This window comes from Saccopteryx leptura, chromosome 3 (assembly GCF_036850995.1).
Source record: "Saccopteryx leptura isolate mSacLep1 chromosome 3, mSacLep1_pri_phased_curated, whole genome shotgun sequence".
NCBI classification, from domain to species: domain Eukaryota; kingdom Metazoa; phylum Chordata; class Mammalia; order Chiroptera; family Emballonuridae; genus Saccopteryx; species Saccopteryx leptura.
In genome coordinates this window covers 268,583,408-268,604,157 of record NC_089505.1, presented here as the reverse complement: position 1 = coordinate 268,604,157, position 20,750 = coordinate 268,583,408, and the positions used below count along the sequence as shown (strand labels likewise).

General features: G+C 39.1%; 1 protein-coding gene across 1 annotated transcript in view; it reads right to left on the bottom strand.

Annotated features, from left to right (window-relative positions):
- Window positions 1-20,750, bottom strand: part of FSHR (follicle stimulating hormone receptor) — a 215,966-nt gene that overhangs the window by 85,614 nt on the left and 109,602 nt on the right. The window contains exons 3-4 of the mRNA XM_066372724.1: window positions 10,662-10,736; window positions 1,123-1,197 (exon numbers count right to left, since the gene is read on the bottom strand). Of these exons, the coding sequence (XP_066228821.1) occupies window positions 1,123-1,197; window positions 10,662-10,736 (150 nt within the window). The remainder of the gene's footprint in view (window positions 1-1,122; window positions 1,198-10,661; window positions 10,737-20,750) is intronic.

Below are 20,750 nucleotides of genomic sequence, written 5' to 3'. Positions count from 1 at the left end.
GCTTCTGCCTTTCTTGAATCTGGGCTGGTCCCATGAATTGTTTTGGCTGATAAATGCACTAGCAGAGATGGTGTGCTAGTTCAGGGTTTTAGTCTCAAGAGGCTTGCAAACTTCAGCTTGCTCTCGTGGAATCCTAGGGTTGCCATGAGGACAAGCCTATGTGAGCCTGCTGGAAATGAGCACTCCTTGGAGGACAGCTGTCATTTCAACGGTGACCATTCAGAGCAGTCAGCCACCAGGTGACCTGCCAACTAACCACAGGTGCATGACTGAGCTGAGCTGAGATCAGGAAAATAAGAATTCCGTTAGCAGTCCCATTCCTCTGATCAACTCACAGGTGAGAAATGATATCTAGTTGTTATTTTAGAATTTTGTCCTGTGAAGATAGCTGGTTATGCATTATAATGATGTTAATAACTAATTATTTATTTTTATTCTCTTGATGAAGAAACGAACTTTGAGAGGTTAGGTTCTTATCTGAGATCAATAAGCAGGCCTGGAAAGTTGTACTTCATAGCCCAAATTCTTGCCTGTTCTTTTGTGGGGCCACATCATAGCACCCAGGGCTCTGCCAAGCCCTCCGCTAATCTGAAGCCATCTGAGAAGAAGCAGTGTTTTTGCTATTGGGGCCAGCCCCATGGGCTGGAGCTCAAACACTAGGAACCTCTCTGCTGAGTGATACCATTTCTATTATTAGCCAAAACTTACAAAATAAAACAATGTAATATATCAAAGAAAAAAAAATGCATATATGCATAACAAAGGAGATGATGTCTTTGAGGTCAAGGTCACAAGCTAAATGCTAACAGAAATTTTGGCTGCACCTCATTAACACTAAATTAAGACTGAGTTCTGCAAAAGGTCTGTGTGACAATCCCATAAATGCAAATTACATTTCTTATGATGTCTGTTATAGTAAATGAAAACAAAATACAATTATATTAGCAGAATTCACTCATTAAACTAAACCAAAATCCAGCAGCAAGTGTCCCTCCACCTCTACTTCTGCCTCACATATTTGATAAAAAGCAGTTGCTTCCCAGAGTAGAGAGTGGACATTTAGCTAAAATAAAAATACACAACTTAATCAGAGAGGGGGCACCAGAATATAGGAGTTCTTACAAATATCGGAGGTTGGGAAGGTTCTGGAAGGCATCAGGGTCGATGTATAGCAGGTTGTTGGCCTTTTCAATTCTACTGTAAAAGAGAAAAGAACATGAGCATAATCTCAGCAGCAAAGAATGCTGTAGTGCTTTTTTATGTTATGCAGAATATATCAATGTCATCCATCCATCCATCCATCCATCCATCCATCCATCCATCCATTCATCGTTTCAATAAAAACTGAGCATTCATGCATTGCCCTTTACTATGCTAAGTTGTGCAAAACTAAATATTAACATATTAACCTTGTCTTGTTTAGCTGTCATCCCACCAGACCTCTCCTGGGCTCTGTTCCTCAGAGGCAAAGAAAGCCCTGGTGGGGTGTCATTTTCACCCTGAGCACATGGAGTCTTCTCCCAGTGATGCTCTTCCAGGATCTGAGGAGGCTAAGAGGGTAGAGAAGAGACTGAAATAGGGAATAGAGCTTTAGTCTGGTCAGGAGATGAGATAAGAAGATGGAAAACAACAGAAGAGGGTGAAAAGGAGGTGGGAGGGAAGGAAACATGCTGAGGGGCAAAAGGAGGTTGGAGAAAAAGACAGTGAAGAGGCAAAGGAAAACAAAGATGGGGACAAACAGTGGCCATCTCTGGTTTTAATCATGAAATCCCAGCAGACATTAGCTGGGGATGCACCAACGATTCCCTTCATGATATAGACTGAGGCTGCTCCCTTTCAGCCCATTGGAGGTGGGGACTTCTGCTTCAGGTTGGCCTGAGCCGTGTCCTGATCAATAGTTTTGAGGTGAGCATATTCACATTTGGATTCCAATAGAGCGGCTGCCCTTTCCCCATCTTGCTGGATCAATGCATATTTGCAGAGATGCTCTGTGTTAATTACTTCCTCTGTGTTTCATTAGCTTTTACACTGCAGTAATATGTAGCTACCCAGATTCAAATACTGGGTAAATAATCACTTTAAGTATAGTTAGTGCCACATGAGGGTGAGCATCTCTCCATGGAAGAAAGAGCTGTCCCATTAGCTCCACTGCCACTGAATTGCATAGGGGGAAGCCTGCTTGACCCTGCCTAGAGGTCTGGCTGTCCTTTGGTTCATTTCTCTGATATTTCCTGTAGGTTCTGAGACTCTGGTGGTGTCTCTTTTCCCCAATAGGGTAAGGAGAAGTCAAGCAGAGAGAGACAAAAAAAAGGAGCAGGAAAGCAGTGGGAAAAGAAAGGGAGGCATCAGTTGCAGAGGCTTAATGACAATGAGAAAGAAAGAGAGTGGGGGTAGGGTGGGCAGAAGGAAGGAAAAGGGTGAGAGAGTCTGCCAAAATGGACAATGTTTGTCATTCCTAACAAAGTTGTGTGTCTCTGTGTATAACATGTTGGTTATTAGAAACTGTATGTGTATGTATATGTAGATTCCCTACGGATACTTGGCAAATACTTGAAACTTTTTAAAAAGATACAAAAGAGGTAAGAGATTTATGTTTAAATCTTCACTCTACTGTAAATTTGGCTGGTGACTTCAGGCAGTAACTTCTCTGTGCCATTCCATGCTCATCTGTAAAGGTAGAAGAGTGGCTTATTGGCTTTTCTAACTGTGTGTTGGGCAAATGAATTTGTAAAGTCTGTATTTTACAGGTTTGCTCATTTGTATTGTTAAAAATGGCTGCTGCCCATGTGAATGGCACTGCCAGGTAAAACTGCTAATTACCTTCCTGCTTGGGAAGGATCATTGTTATGCTAATGTGTGCTTGGAGGAGGAGTTTTCACACCAAAAGTTTTTTTGTTTATTTTTTAATTTTTTTATCTTATTTTTACTAATTTTAATACAGTGACATTGATAAATCAGGGTACATATATTCCGAGAAAACATCTCCATATTATTTTGACATTTGACTATGCTGCGTACCCCTCACCCAAAGTCAAATTGTCTTCCGTCACCTTCTATGTGGTTTTCTTTGTGCCCCTCCCCTCCCCCCACACCCTCTCTCTCCTTCCTCACCCCCACTATACCCACACCCCCCCCCCACTCCCGTTACCATCACATTCTTGTCCATGTCTCTGAGTCTCATTTTCATGTCCCATCTCTGTATGGGTTCATATAGTTCTTAGTTTTTTCTGGTTTGCTTATTTCACTCCATATAATGTTATCAAGGTCCATCCACGTTATTGTAAATAATCTGATGTCATCATTTCTTATGGCTGAGTAGTATTCCATAGTATATATGTACCAAAGCTTTTTAATCCACTCGTCCTCTGACGGACACTTGGGCTGTTTCCAGATCTTCGCTATTGTGAACAATGCTGCCATAAACATGGGGGTGTATTTCTCCTTCGGGAACAATTCTATGGTGTTCTTGGGGTATATTCCTAAAAGTGGGATAGCTGGGTCAAAAGGCAGTTCGATTTTCAATTTTTTGAGGAATCTCCATACTGTTTTCCACAGAGGCTGCATCAGTCTGCATTCCCACCAGCAGTGCAGGAGGGTTCCCTTTTCTCCACATCCTCGCCAGCACTTATTTTGTGTTGTTTTGTTGATGAGCACCATTCTGACTGGTGTGAGGTGATATCTCATTGTGGTTTTAATTTGCATTTTTCTAATGATTAGTGATGTTGAGCATTTTTTCATATGCCTATTGGCCATCTGTATTTCTTCTTTGGAGAAATGTCTATTCATTTCTTTTTCCCGTTTTTTGATTGGATTGTTTGTCTTCCTGGTGTTGAGATTTACAAATTCTTTATAAATTTTGGTTACTAACCCCTTATCAGACATACTGTCAAATATGTTCTCCCATTGTGTAGTTTGTCTTTTTATTCTGTTCTTATTGTCTTTGGCTGTGCAAAAGCTTTTTAGTTTGATATAGTACCATTTGTTTATCCTGTTTTTTAGTTCACTTGCCCGTGGAGGTACATCAGCAAATATATTGCTGTGAAAGATGTCGGAGAGCTTACTGCCTATGTTTTCTTCTAAGATGCTTATGGTTTCATGGCTTACATTTAAGTCTTTTATCCATTTTGAGTTTATTTTTGTGAATGGTGTAAGTTGGTGTTCTAGTTTCATTTTTTTGAAGGTAGCTGACCAATTTTCCAAACACCATTTATTAAAAAGGCTATCTTTACTCCATTGTATGCCCTTACCTCCTTTGTCAAATATCAGTTGTCCATAGAGCTGTGGGTTTATATCTGGGTTCTCCGTTCTGTTCCATTGATCTATGTGCCTATTCTTATGCCAGTACCAGGCTGTTTTGAGTACAATGGCCTTGTAGTATAGCTTGATATCAGGAAGTGTGATACCTCTCCCTTTATTCTTCTTTTTTAAGATTACTGAGGTTATTCGTGTTCTCTTTTGGTTCCATATAAATTTTTGGAATATGTGATCTATATCTTTAAAGTATGTCATTGGTATTTTATTGGTATTGCATTGAATTTATAAATTGCTTTGGGTAATATAGACATTTTAATGATGTTTATTCTTCCTAACCATAAGCACAGTATATGTTTCCACTTGTTTGTATCTTCCTTGATTTCTTTTATCAATGTTTTATAATTTTCCGAGTACAAGTCTTTAGTCTCCTTGGTTAAGTTTACTCCTAGGTACTTTATTTTTTTTGGTTCTAATAGTGAAGGGGATTGTTTTCTTAATTTCTCTTTCTGACTGTTCATTGTTGGTGTATAAAAATACCTCCAATTTCTGAGTATTAATTTTATATCCTGCCACTTTGCTGAATTCATTTATCAGGTCCAGTAGTTTTTTGACTGAGACTTTAGGGTTTTCTATATAAAATATCATATCATCTGCAAATAATGATAGTTTTACTTCTTCTTTTCCAACCTGAATGCCTTTTATTTCTTCTTTTTGTCTGATTATCTGATTGTCTGTGGCTAGGACTTCCAGGACTATGTTGAATAAGAGTGGTGAAAGGGGGCACCGCTGCCTTGTTCCTGATCTTAAGGGGATTGCTTTTAATATTTGCCCATTGAGTATGATGTTGGCTGTGGGTTTGTCATAGATGGCTTTTATCATGTTGAGGTATGTTCCCTGTATTCCTACTTTGTTGAGAGTTTTGATCATGAATGGGTGCTGGATTTTATCAAATGCTTTTCTGCATCTATTGAAATTATCATGTGGTTTTTCTCCTTCCTTTTGTTTATGTGATGAATCACATTGATTGATTTGCGAATATTGTACCAGCCTTCCCTCCCCACAATAAATCCCACTTGATCATGATGTATGATTTTTTCCATATATTGTTGGATCCAGTTTGCTAATATTTTGTTGAGACTTTTAGCATCTATATTCATCAGGGATATTGGCCTATACTTTTCTTTCTTTGTGTTGTCTTTGCCTGGTTTTGGAATCAGAATTATGCTCGCCTCAGAAAAGGAGCTTGGAAGTCTTCCTTCTTCTTGAATTTTTTGAAATAGCTTGAGAAGGATAAGAGTTAGTTCTTCTTTGAATATTTGGTAGAATTCAGTTGTGAAGCCATCTGGCCCAGGACTTTTCTTTGTTGGGAGTTTTTTGATAACTGTTTCAATCTAATTTGGTGTAATTGGTCTGTTTAGGTTTTCTGATTCTTCCAGATTTATTTTTGGAAGATTGTATGTTTCAAGGAATTTGTCCATTTCATCTATGTTGTCTAGGTTTTTGGCATACAGTTCTTCATAGTATTTTCTTACAATATTTTGTATTTCTGTTGTGTCAGTTGTTATTTCTCCACTCTCATTTCTAATTTTATTTATTTGAGTCCTCTCTCTTTTTTTCTTGGTGAGTCTACTTAAAGGTTCATCAATCTTGTTTACTTTTTCAAAGAACCAGCTCCTAGTTTCATTGATCCTCTCTATTGTTTCTTTATCCTCTATGTCATTTATTTCTGCTTTGATCTTTATTATTTCCTTCCTTGTACTACATTTGGGCTTTACTTGCTGTTCTTTTTCTAGTTCTTTTAGATGTAGGGTTAAGTTGTTTATTTGAGCTTTTTCTATTTTCTTAAAGTGTGCCTGTATTGCTATCAACTTCCCTCTCAGTACTGCTTTTGCTGTGTCCCATAAATTTTGAGTTGTTGTATGCTCATTATCATTCGTTTCTAGAAATTTTTTTATTTTTTCTTTGATCTCATTCTTAATCCATTCATTATTTAACAGCCCGCTATTTAGTTTCCATGAGTTTGAGAATTTTTGAGCTTTTCTGTTGTGGTTGATTTCTAGTTTCATGCCATTGTGATTGGAGAAAATGCTTAATATGATTTCATTCTTCTTAAATTTGTTGAGACTGCTTTTGTGCCCTAACATGTGGTCTACCCTAGAGAATGTACCATGAGCACTTGAAAAGAATGTATATTCTGCTGCTTTAGGGTGAAATGTTCTGAAAATGTCTATTAAATCGAGTTGATCTAGTGTGTCCTTTTCGTCTGCTGTTTCTTTGTTAATTTTTTTTTCTTGAGGATCTATCTAGTGATGTTAGTGGGGTATTAAAATCCCCTACTATTATAGTATTGCTGTTCATCTCGTCCTTTAAATCCATCAAGGTCTGCTTTATATATTTAGGTGCTCCTATATTAGGTGTGTAGATATTTATAATAGTTATATCTTCCTGTTGGATTGCTCCCTTTATCATTATGTAGTGGCCTTCTTTGTCTCTTACTATATTTTTGTTTTAAGGTCCATTTTGTCTGATATAATATTTCTACCCCAGTTTTTTTTTTTCATTTCCATTTGCATGAAATGTTTTTTTCCATCCTTTTACCTTCAATCTATGTGCATCTTTTGTTTTAAGGTGTCTCCCTTGTAGACAGCATATGTATGGGTCCTGTTTTCTTATCCATGCAGCTACCCTATGTCTTTCGATTTGATCATTTAATCCATTTACATTTAAGGTTATTATTGATATATAGTTGTTTATTGCCACTTTATTCTTTAAAGCTGTATTCCTCTTTTGCTATATTCTTTTCAAACTTTGATCTGTTTACACCATGCCCCTTAACATTTCCTGCAGCATTGGTTTGGTTGTAATGATGTCCTAATTTTTTTTTGTCTGGGAAGCTTTTTATTTCTCCTTCAATTTTAAATGATAGCCTTGCTGGATAATATAGTCTTGGTTGTAGGTTCTTGTTCTGCATTACTTTGAATATTTCTTGCCATTCCCTTCTGACCTCAAGTGTTTCTGTTGATAAGTCTGATGTCATTCTTATGAGAGCTCCTCTGTAGTTGATAGCCTTTTTTTTATCTCGTAGCTTTTAATACTTTCTCTTTATCACTTAGCTTTGGTATTTTAATTATGATGTGTCTTGGTGTAGGTTTCTTTGGGTTTCTCTTTAATGGAGTTCTCTGTGATTCTTGAGCTTGTGAGAGTTTCTCCTGCATTAATTTAGGGAAGTTTTCAGCTATGATATGATTGAACAAAGCCTCTATCCCTTGTTCTTTCTCCTTCAGGAACCCCTATGATGCGGATGTTATTTCTCTTTATGTTGTCACAGAACTCTCTAAGAGTTTCCTCAGACTTTTTGAGTCTCTTTTCCTTTTTCTTCTCTGCTTTTATGCCTTCATTCCAGTTGTCCTCCAACTTGCTGATTCGATCCTCAGCTCTATCCATCCTGTTTTTAATTCCTTTCATTGTGGTCTTCATTTCTGATATTGTATTTGTCATCTCAGACTGATTCTTTTTTAATATTTCAATATCCTTTTTTATACTTGCTATTTCTTTATTTAGATGTTTGTAATGACCATCCATTGTTGTTCTAAAATCCCTAAGTATCCTTACAATCATTATTTTGAACTCTGCATCCAGAAGTTTGGTTATTTCCATATCACTCAGTTCATTTTCTGGATGTTTCTCTTGTGGTTTCATTTGAATTGCACTTCTCTGTCTTCTCATATCTATGTATTTGGGTGTTTTGTTTGTAGAGCTGGTTGAGTCTAGCCTTGGTGTTGTCTGCCTCCAGTTTTCAATTGTGTTATTTCTAGATCTTCTTGGGTTGGCATCAGCTATTATTTGTAATCCACTTTCGAATTTGGGCTGCTTTGAAGTCTTGATTTGTTTTTTTCTTAACAGGTGATTGTCTTGTTTGCTGTTCTCAGCAGGGGGCTCATTTGAAACTGTATCCAGGAATGTGGTGGGTGTAACCTGAGCTCTGCCAGTTAACCTCTCTGGGGTGGGTTGCTTTCTCAACTTCAGTAGGGGGAAGTGTATCTCAGATCTCCATGGAGACCTGAATTACTGCCCCTCCTCCCCACTTCTTGTTTTCAGCTGTGTCTTGTTGCGCTGATTGGAGCTGGAGAGATGTCTGGAGATCTGTGACCTGGAAGTACTTTGTATTCTCTTTTGTGGAAGGATCAACCCCTCCCCCAGCTATGACCACCTCCAGCACTTAATGAGTCAGCATTTCAGGTCAGCACCTTTATTCCTCTCCCCCTCACCGTCTGTCTCTCTCTCTCTCCCCTTTCTTTTTGGAAGAGAAGCTTGCCCTTTCAACACCCCTTGTTCCCTGGTCACCAGGAAAGTAGCTGTGAGCACTATTTACTGCTCTCTTCTTGGAGTGAGATCCCTTCTGGGCTCTCAGCCTTACCCCCCCCCCCCTTCGTTCCTGTAAGCAGGGGAGATTCAGTTGCTCGTTTCCAGGTTTGTTGTGGCTTCTTCTTTGCTCCTTGGTTTTTGAGAACTGTTCTTGTAGTCCAGATTTGGTTTTTCATACTGATTGTTCATAAATTAGTTTATAATCCAGTTTGGTGGTGTGAGCTGGGAGTCTGTGCATCTGCCTACTCTGCTGCCATCTTCAGGTCTCTACACCAAAAGGTTTTAAGAGAAGAAAAAGGAGGAAAGAGGAGACCATTTTTGCAGAAAAGGCAGCCATGATGGCTGAGTGCTGGAGGAGAAGCCATGTTTTTGCAGAGTTTGTGCAGAGGGAATGAGATAGAGAACCAGAGGTAACTTAGACTGGTGGGGGGCCTTTGAATCTAGGATAAACCAGAAAAGATCCTCCTAGTTGTGGAAACAGAGAATGTGTGAGTGGGTTTTGGTGCCCCGTGTGTTTGTGTTTACTCACCAGCCAGTTACGAAGCTAGAATAAAGGAATGGCTCATCAGTTTTTGGCTCTATTGTATCTTCTGTTCAAATCTAATGTCAATCTGTACCTGCCTGGCGGCTATGATGTCCATGACTACTGGCCATACACTGTGTTTCATGGAAATGTTGTGAGATGTTAATAAATGCTCCACAGAAGAAACCTCTCAAATGACATGAGTTTGAGAATTCCTTAAAACAATATTATTTTTGGAGTTTCCAACTGTATATTAAAGGTTCTGAGAAATTTTCCTATAATAAGTGAATCTAGATTTATTTTTATTTTCTCAATGTTTCCCAGTTTTATTTGACTATAGAATATTGTTTTCATCTTTTTTAAACAAAATAAATTCCCGAGTGTTTAACATTACACAATCTACTTTGGAAAATTCTGGATGAAATAGTTTCTAAAGTCTCTTCTAGCCTTCACATTCTGTGATTCTATGAAGTAATTTTTGATAATTTTAAGCTGATGGGAGACAGAGTGGATCTGTATGAGTATTGACATGTTATAAACTAGATTGTTAACAAAGAAAGGCAATCTGGCTTGACCAGGCAGTGGCGCAGTGGATAGAGTGTCAGATTGGGATGCCGAGGACCCAGGTTTGAGACCCCGAGGTCGCCTGCTTGAGAGCAGGCTCACCTGGTTTGAGCAAAAGCTCAGCAGCTTGGACCCAAAGTTGCTGGCTCGAGCAAGGGGTTACTTGGTCTGCTGAAGGCCCACGGTCAAGGCACATATGAGAAAGCAATCAATGAGCAACTAAGGTGTCACAATGCGCAATAAAAAACTAATGATTGATGCTTTTCATCTCTCCGTTCCTGTCGGTCTGTCCCTGTCTATCTGTCTCTCTGACTCTCTGTCTCTGAAAAAATAAAATAAAATAAAAAAGAAAGGCAATCTGATCGCAAGTATAGAGGACTCAAGAATCATGACACAATCATGGCAGTTGATGTGTTAGATATAATTTATATTATATATTCATTATATCATGTATATCATATGTCATAGCATACATTCATCACAGTATCATATTATGAGGCATGCAATTACATCATTGCCACTTTATAGATAAGAGAACTAAGTCTCAGAATGATTTTACATCTTGGCCAAGGTTTATTGGTGATTATATTGTATAGACTAGTAGTTAGACTAGGACTACTCACCTTCCACTACATCATAAGAGACTAACTTTGGGCTTTGACTGTGGAATAAATAGGAATGAGAGGATGAGTTGGAAGTACTTGCCTGCAGCCACAGAGCCAGGTTCTTAGGTTTACTATGCAAACAACTCTGGGAGAGAGACTAGGTTCTGGACTGGTGCCTGGCCCACCAGTCAGAGGGACCCTAAGAGTGCCCTCTGGGCTGACTTTGACATTTAAAATGAAATTGTAGGGCTCTGAGAACACAGCAGAGCCAGGGCCTCCCAAAAATATAAGCAGAATTTAAGGTGATTACGAAGAATGGTCATGAGCAAACCCCATAGGTTCTTGCTTACATTTCATGTAATTTTGGCAGATTGGAGAACACATTCGCCTCTATCACTTCCAAGACATCATTCTGTGAGATCTCTCTGCAAAGATAGAAACATAATTCAAGTCAGTTCGGTTACACTTCATAAATGGACTTAGAGCTGAGCATCAAGGCTGGTGCTTAAAATGATTCATGAGACTCGCAAATCACTTTTCTGCCCTCAGTGAAGTCTGCTGCAATAAAACTAATAAATTAGATGCTAATAGTTAGAGAACAATGAGAGAACAAATCCAAGCCAATGACTCAGTTTAGAGGCTTCTCAGTCTTGAGTGTAGAAACTGAGGTCTGGAGAGGCAAGGAGACTTGCTTAAAGATATTTAGAAATGCCTAAGATGGGAACAAACTTTAAGTTTCCTATACTGGGGGTCAGTTAACTTTTTCTACAGGACCAGATACTATGTAATTTTTGGTTCAGCAGATACTTTAGTCTCAGTCACAGCTACTCAACTGATATTTAGAGTCAGAGTAGCTATAGATAACAGTAAATGAACATGGCTGTGTTCCAGTAGATCTTATTTATAAAAACAAGTGGCAGGTTGCTTTTGGTACCACGGACTGTATTGCAGTGACTCTGCCCTAAACCATGGAGTCAAGTTCCTCTGTCTACCGATCTGGCTTCAGGAGAGGAGAATCTCAGTTCTGTCTCTTCTAGATAAACATAGATTTGAAGCCCTTCCCCCTCATGTCATTTCCCAAGTGGGGGTTGCTATTGCGAGATCTTTGGCATTAATATTATCTTGGACTAAAATACCCCCCAAAGATCCTTCAGGCCCCAGCCTTTTTCCTGCTGGAGTAATTTGAGGGCAGTGGAGAAAGTCCACTATACAGAGGCCGGGAGCTCGTAAAGAAAGAGAGTGGCTTAATCAGTTAGTGTTTATCCAGTGGCTCACAGATGAAATGTGCTGTTATTAGGCCTCCCAAGGAAGACTCGTGCAGTTTTAATGTTGAGGCTGAGAGTGTCTCAGGAAATCTCACCGGCAGCATGCATCCAAATTGGCTGAGGCAGAAGCCCTGTCTGCCGGCCTGGGATTTGGCGGGAGAGCTCTAAAAAGGCCCTTGATCAGGGGACGAATCTGGAGGGCAGGACAGGAGAGCGCCTTGTGGGGGAGGGAGGTGTGCTTGTGAACATCAGCCACCTCAGTGAGGGGGGCTGGTGACATGGAATGGGGGAGAGGAGCTTGTCTACTCAGAGAAGGCAGACTCATTTCTCACAAGCCTACAAAAGGGAGGAGACATTTTGTGAGAGAAAAGTGCCTCTTATTCTATGAGAGCATCTTTTATGATTTATTTGGTAAATTCAAGTCTTCCTAATTTTTACCATTGAACATAGGTGAGGGTGTGTGTGTGTGTGAGTGTAACAGAACATGTCAGCCATTGGTCACTCATCCTGCTGCTCTGTCCTGCAAGTGGAAGGAGTGCAGGGAGATGCAGGGGTGAGGAGGAGGGGCGGTGGGCATGGGGAAAGGCAGCGTTCCTGTGCACACTGACAGGAGGTGTGAAAGAGCTGCACAGGTGGAGAACAGGCCTGGAGGAAAGGGCTGGAGGGCAGAGGCTGGGTGAATGCAAATGGAGTCATAGCCTGGGAAAGCTGTTTCCGGGTTCACTTGCAGTTAGTTACCAGTGGGTTTGGTCACCGCTGGTGGCAACATCTCCAGCAAATATTGCCCAACTGATAGGCATTTCTCCTTAAAAGATAACTAACAATTAATGGAACAAACAAGCCAAGAAACACTTCTAAATTAATTCAGAAGGCAGTTCATATTTTATGGCCTCACCTTGGAAGACAGGAGAGGGTCCAGGGGCCGGGTGGGGAGAGGCAACTGGTAGTAGAGAAGTACCGCACTGAGAATAGTGAACCCAGTTCTGCCTCCAGTTATTTCTGTTATCATTCGTTAAGTGCCTCCTGTTTACCAGCACTCTACATACCTTCTCCCCACTCCTCCCAACAGGCCCATGGCGTTGGCATTTTGACTTCTGTGTTCATGAACAGCGCCCCCCTGTGTGCGAGCCCAACCTGGCTGACAACACAGCTAAACTCTTTTCTGCGAGTCCCTGCATCCCAGGCCACAGTGGGCCCAGCATTTCCACTCCTCTCTATTTACTCAAGAGAAATAAAAATTTATACACTTCCCAAGACTTGTACACAAATGCTCATAGTGGCTTTATGTGTGAGAGTCAAAAACTGGAAGCAACCCAGTGGGACAAACTGCTGATACAACATCACTGAATTTTTAAAAAATTATGCTGGGTGAAAGAATGCAGACATAAAAGCATGCCTACAGTATGATTTCATTTATATGAGGTTCTAAAACGGGAAAAACTGATCTATGTGACAGGAATCAGGGTAATTGTTGCCTGAGGCCTGGGATGGAGGTTGCGGACATGGAAGAGACAGGGCTGGTGAAAATCTTCTCTATCAAGGCTAGGGAGGTGGTAACATGGCTGTACATAAATTTGTCTAACTTATCAAACTTTAAACTTAAAATGGGTGCATATGTCTTATTGTATATAAAAATACTTTCAAGTTATTTGAAAAATTCCCTTTTTAAAAGGAAGAAGACTAAAACTCCATTTTTTGTTGTTGTTTACTTTTTGTTGAGAACTCTGAATTAAGAGAACAATGGAAGAATAATGGTCATGTTGTCTGGCCAGAAGGTTGAGTTCAAATCCTTGTTCTACCTTAGGTTCCTTTCTGACCTAGCTGCCTCCCTCTCCTCCCCACATCTGTAAAGTGAAGAACTGGACTGGATTAAAGTTTATCAACTCTGGCTGCACATTAGAATCTTCTTTAACAAGTTCTGAAGCCTGGGTCTAAAACAGAGCATTGGATTTCTTTGGTGTGGGGTTTGACTCTGGCATTGTTTTTTCTCCCTTTAATTCTCCAAGTAATGGCAGTTCTGAGGTGCATGAAGGATTGGGAACTGCTGGACTAGAGCAGTGGCTTTCAACCTTTTTACACTTGGGGACCAGTGAAAATAGGAGAATTATTTTGAGGACTGCTAAGGAAGAAATTGCCCTGAGCATAAGCGTATTTGACTAAGATTATTTGGTCTATAATAGTCATATAACAGCAGAGTGGTTAACTTTTTTGAGAACTGGCACGAAATTTCTGGCTGACCTATCTGCAGACTGGTGGTTGTAAAACATTGGACTAGATGACCAAAGGTGCCTTTTAGATATATGATTTCTGTCTTAAAATTTGCTTCAGGAGCAAGGGCCAATTTTTTTGTGGCTGCTAAGACACTAAATTAGATAAATAAGGTTCTTGGAGCACAAGAAGCAATGAGACAAAATAGTAGCAAGAGAAACCTGGAGACAGGATCTGGGGAAAAGAATAAAACAGAGCAGGCACGAGTTAGATTTATTTTTTCATAAGTAAGAGAATGGCATCAAAAAGTCACAACACCGCAAATGTATAGCCAGAGATATGGAAAATGTGTAGTAATGCCTTACATTTGGTTAGGATTGATAACTAACAAAGTATTTTTTTTAATACATAGCTTCCCTTTATTTTCAGTGCACCTAATCCTATCTCCAGTTAGATGGGCAGAGGTGATCTGGCTTGCCGATGGTAACACACAATTATGAGGATCATCCAGGTGGTCTTTGAAGGCAGGGTGTGGAATCTTTACATCCAAAGAACTTACCTAAATAAGAAATCATTTTTTTTTAAATTTTTTAAATTTCTTTTATTTTATTTATTCATTTTAGAGAGGAGAGAGAGAGACAGAGAGAGAGAGAGAGAGAGAGAGAGAGAGAGAGAGAGGGAGAGAGAGGAGAGAGAGACAGGGGGGAGGAGCAGGAAGCATCAACTCCCATATGTGCCTTGACCAGGCAAGCCCAGGGTTTCGAACTGGCGACCTCAGCATTTCCAGGTCGACGCTTTATCCACTGCGCCACCAAAGGTCAGGCCTTTTTTTTTTGTCTCAAAGTGATTGTTAAGAATTTTCTTTTCAGTTGTGACAAATCATTATAATCGTTACAATTCAGGGTGCGATGGTGTTTCCCTTAGAGTCAAAGGTAAAAGTGCATAGGAGAGGTGATCTTAATGATGTGTTAAAATGGAATTTTAAACTTTTATTCTATGAGCAAACAGTGGAGTCCTACTTGACATATGTTATGGGAACAGTTATAATGCAGAAGCAGATATGCCTCTGTCTTCTATGAAGCCAGATGTTAGAAATATTTGCAAAGATGTAAAACCATGGCACTCTTCTTTTTTGAAAGGTGGTTATTTTTGCATGGAAACTGTTAGTTATGTTAACATGTAGGAATTTATTATTGTTTTTAAATGAAATAAATTATTTCCTAGTTTTAATTTTTAGTATGGTAAATATCAATAAGCTATAACCCACACACGCAAATCTCTTTGATGTTTTTAATAACTTTGAAAAGTACCAAGACCTTAAGACCAAAAGTTTGGGAACTGTCCAAGGTAGATATTGAATGCTGCCCTTCTTGGGTGTGGGATCCTGACCCCTTGGAAAGCTCATTTGCAGAGATGAGGCTCTCCTAGGATGAGCTTTTTAGCTGTTCATGAACATATGAGTCATCTGCTGATCTTGTTAAAATTCAGTTCTCAGTGGGAAGAGGTTGAGTGGGCAAGAAGAGGTTCGGAATTTTTAATACCTCAGGTAAGGGGATGGTGCTGGTGTTGAGGTCACGCTTTGCATTGCAAGTTTCTCTACAAGAATGATTAGTAACACCCCACCTGATCTTTCTTACACACACACACACACACACACACACACACACACAAGTGAATGTGAAAGGCGTGATAGAGGAGTCCAAATCAACTTAAGGGGAGTGAAGTACTTGATTTTATAAAAAACCTACACCCTACATTTCCTCTGGAAAGCATTCCCTTATTCTGTCATCATTGAATTATTTCTTTCCTCTACCTTCTCACAAGATTTCTTTCATTTCTCAGTTAAACCAATTAATGCATTGTTTTGTCATTTTTGGGGGGGGTCATTGTTTAATTTCCCAACCCCACTTTGTGTTTCTGAGTGGTATCTCATCTTTCTATCTTTGTATCTCGAGCGTCTAGTGGTAAGTTGGCATGTAAAGTGTACTCAACAAATGTTTAGTGGATGAGTGGATAGTTGAAGGGAAAGTAGTCTCCAGGTTCAGAAACAGCATCTGCAAAACTGCAAAGGAGATAAAGTTTGTTTTTGGGATTTATTCACCCTCTTTTCTGTAGGTAACATAGCCAAGTCTGATGGCCAAGGCTAGCTTGTCTGTGAATTAGGCTTTTGTCCCAGTGGTTTTTACATTTAGTACATTTAGTACGGCATACAAAGGACACACATACATGTATTTGGTCTGCTGTACTAATAGCATTTGGATGCCTTCAGCTCTGCCTCTCTGGGTCCCAGATGAGGCCCATGAACTGCCAAAACAACCATTGGGGAGAAAACAGGAGGTGACTGGCCTGACTGTAGGGATGCTTAAGCATATGATTGGGGGTTAGAGAAGGTGAATTTTAAGGTTCTTTCTGTGCATGAAATTCCATATTACTTTGAAGAAAGGGAAAGTATGCTTGCATGAGGTACTGGGGGTTATCAGAGCATTCCGTCTGGAGTGAGTTTCAGAGGCACAATCAAATTCTATTCCAGGCCTGCATTCTTCTGGTCAATGGAGTGGCATTCATATACAAATACAGTCACACCTCAGAGATATCAAAGATATTGTGGGTTCAGTTCCATATCACCACAATAAAGCAGGTCATAATATTTTCACTGGTAGAGAAGGCCCTGCCTTCCATTTGTAAAGCACAATAAAGTGAGATGCAATAAAACAAGGTGTGCCTCTATACCTGATGAAGGAGAGGGAGGGGTGGGTTTCAGTAGGAGAGGCTTTAGGGAGTGAATGAGCAAGTAGAATTCAGCCAGGTCTAGCAAAAATTTTAACCTATCATAGAGTGGTATTAATTTATCTGCCATTTCCCCTGATACTCATTTGTCAAATGCTGTGACTTTCATTCAGAGCAGAGTTGCTATGTGTTTATAGGATAAGGAAGAACTGAAGAATTGTGACCAGCAATTAAAGGTCTCACGAGAATTTCAATGACATTTATAAATTAGAGAACAGGCTGTAAAGAGAAATCAAATACAGAAATGTCTTCTTTGCTTTTTTTTTTTTTCTTTTCCTGATATAGGAGATATTCTCCAACTGGGTCTTCCCCATCTTTTCCTTTCTCTCCTGACTGTACACAGCAGTTTTTACAATGAGGGTAGAGAAAATGTAGGTTTACAGTTGTGAGTCCATGAAACACAGAGTTTATTCTTGTATTACTACTTTTTACTTATCGTATTATTTTTCTGTATGATCAAATGTAAACCTATGTTTGCCCCACCTTGTATATCCAATAAAGCCCTCTATAACTGGACATATTAGGGGATTCGATTGCATTAAAATCTTTTTAATATTCACTGAATTAAATTTCTTTCTTTTGTTTATAATAACCTCAGACTAAATTTAGTTGACTGTTTTTCTTTCCTGAGGTTCCTGTGGTCTAGGATCCATCCCCTGCTCCCACATACACTCTATTGTATAGCCCTTACACACTGCATTGGGTTTACATTCTCATATGTTCCCTTCACCAGGCAAATACCTTCTAGAAGACAGCGACATTGCCTCTCATCTTAGTATTCCCGCTCCCAGCCAAGTGTTTGCTGAATGAATGAATTATCTCTGAAAGACTAGAAAAGAGTTTCTACCTTTGCTCTTGCACAATAAAGCTGTATTCTTGAAAACTGGCAGTAAATAGTATTTGCAAATCAAATTGTGTGTTAGCACAGGAAGGAAGCTTCTTGTTTAGCAGAACCTTGGAGTGAATCTTTAAAAGAGTTAATAACTCATTCAACAAGTGTTCAAGAACTTTTGATTAAGCGCTTGGTGTTTCAGGCACTATACTCAGTGCCGGGGATCTGAAGATGAATAAAACTGGTCCTGGGTCATATTATGATAATTATCTCCAACTCAGTGAGTCTAGTATTTTAGGCTTTCCTTAACTGGGTGCTATCTTTATCTGATGGGTTACATCTGAGTTACTGAAAAAATAAAATGTATTGTTGGCATGTTGCATTTGAACATAACTACAGGTATATAAATAATGATATGCTTATATATATAGTATAAAGTATACATAATTGTATATTATTTAATTTTATATGTGATTATATATTATGCATATATGCTATATATAAATAATATGTGTGGTTGTCTGTGTTTGTACCATATGTCTACTCCCCCAATTCTTCTGGAAATGTGCTATATAATTTAAGTAAATATAGAACAGGGCAGGTAAAAATTCCCATAAAAATGAATGCCATAAAATTTCATAAAAATCTCTAAAAATACACTCCTACCATCATTTAGATTTCCCTTAGGGTCATATACAGAGGCTTTACAACAGAGATCTGAGTTTGAATCCTGCCCCCCTTTCTTACTAGCTGTATCTCTGGGCAAGTTACAGACTCAGTCACTCTGATCTTCAATTTTCTTGTTTGTAAACTGGAAATAATAAATACCAAACAGAGCCATCAAAAGGATTAAATAAGATTGTATGTGTGAAATCACAATGCTTGTCACCTGGTAATCTCAGATGTTACACTGCCTGCTGACAGTCTACCTTCTTTCCTTTGTGGAAGAATTTAGGGTTGAGTTCCTCTGCAGCTGGAAAATGCTGGGCTAGCCAACCAAACACTACGCTAGGGAAAATGGTGCCAGCAAACGTCCTGGCACTGCTTCTCTGAACCCCATCTACCAATTATTTAAATCCTCAATCCGGGCTATGGCATTATCCCAGACTGCATTCTGAGTCTCACCCACAGTGAGACCGCTATCTGATTTGTTGGCCAACAAGGGAGATAAAGCAGAGCACATAGGTGCCCTAATAAGAATGTCACCACTGAAGTCATAACCTACCAAGGATGCTGTTCCCTTCAGGAGAGGGCCAGCACAGCAGGGGGGCATGTTGTCAGACATGGTAAAGGCATTGTCAGCAGCTCCTCGCACCTCCTCAGGTGACAACGTGTAGTTGCTTTCCTGTCCTGACATGTCTCATCTGCTCCATTCTTCTGAGTAAGGTGGGTCTTTGCTAAAAAATTCTCTAAAGATGTCCCCAAAATGAGACAGAGATAAAAGCACCCTCAGTGACTCCCCCTAATTAAGACATCTGAATTCAATTCCCTCACTTTCAAATATAACAATAACAGAATATTGTGTCCATTTTTACTTTTGTCTTAATTTTAAATATTATGTTACAGAGAAATATAGATGATTACTTATTTCCCTTGCTTTCCTCAGCAGATGAGAAAAGGGACTGAAAATCAGAGTCAAAGTAGCTAATGTTTCTTACACATTGCATTCCTTTCAATTTTTAAGATTTTATTTATTGATTTTACAGAGAAAGGAGGGAGAGGGATGGGGGAGCAAGAAATATCAACTCATAGTTGCTTCACTTTAGTTGTTCATTGATTGCTTGTCATATGTGCCTTAACCAGGCAAGTCCATGGTTTCAAACCGATGACCTCAGTATTCCGGGTCTATGCTCTACCCCAGTGGTTCTCAACCTTTTTGAAATTGGAGCACATTTAAAATCTCACAAATAATTGTAGGCACACTATAAACAAATTTCTGAGAAATTTGTTATAATAATGAAGTCAAATATTAAAGAAAAAAATATAAAGTCCAAGCATGCTTTTATAGTAATTAAATGAAATAAATATGACAAAATTAAATTTATTCTGACATTAAAAAACATTTTATGTTACATTTTTTTGAGGTGTGCTTTTTAGAATTCATAAAAAAGAGGGGTTAAGAAATAAAATAAAACGACAAAAAGTTATCTTTATATATATATATAGATACATTCTTAGTAACATTTAGTAAATTTGGCAGGTCCTGGTGCAGATGTGCTAAGTTTTTTTATTCTTGTGTTTATGAGAAACATAAGCCTAATGTGTCCTAGCGATTTCTTCAATGTTTGGGCATATATATGAAAGGCAAACTCTCATTTCCTCATCAATACATTGAAGAATTCCTCTCTTTTTACTCTTAATTATGTTGAGGAAGAAAATCCTAATTCACATAAATAGGATGTTGAAAATTGTAGTAAAATGTTCAAAGCTTTTTTAGATATTGCCACATATTCTTCTTTTATAGAAATCTAAAAGGTTTCAAGAGATAATTCTTTATGTTTAATCATCAATCCAAAACCCCCACCATACATATCATCTTAACTTTACACCAAACAAAAGATAGAAGAAACTTGCCTCCAGTATTTCCGGGGAACATGGGGGGTAGTGTAAACAATCCAGCACCACAGCTTAATAGCCTTTTGCAACCTAATTGGGCAAGTGAGGTGGGGGGTTGGGCAGACTGTCAGCTTACAGCCAATTCCCCACAACTCTGTCCCCCAAAAATCTAAACTCCAAAAGCCTTTTGGTTTTTTGGTCTCCAACAGACACATATTTTCCTGGAATACCATAAAGCACACCTGGAAATCTTCTAGGGTGCACCAGTGCCAGGGCGCACACTTTGAGAACCACTGCCCTACCCACTGTGTCATCACAGGCCAAGCTCATACACATTCTTTATGCTCTAGGCAATATTTTTGTGCTTTATATTTGTTAAATTGCTTAATCCTTCCAATAGTCCTATGAGGTAAGTACCGTCCTTAGCTCCTTCTCAGGAGAGGAAAAAGAGGTACACAGAGCCAGTAAGTGAAGTTGATCTGGGATATAAACCCATCATGCATAGGGCCACAGAAGAATGGCAGAAATCAGATAGGTTGTATTTCTATTACTGGGAAAACTATTTTCATTTCAGAAAATCCTGATGTTGTTAATTGTTTTAGCTTCCGATAGAGTAGAAATAATTTTTGGGAGTTGTTTTATATACCTATATAAATCTCACTTCCATCCTCCATAGTGCATGGTACTTGAGTTCTGGCAAGTCAACATGCATATTCAGCTTCCACAGACAAAGTCCCAAGCAGAGACTCATGGGACAGGCTTTTTTTTAGTACACCCTCTATGCAAATATA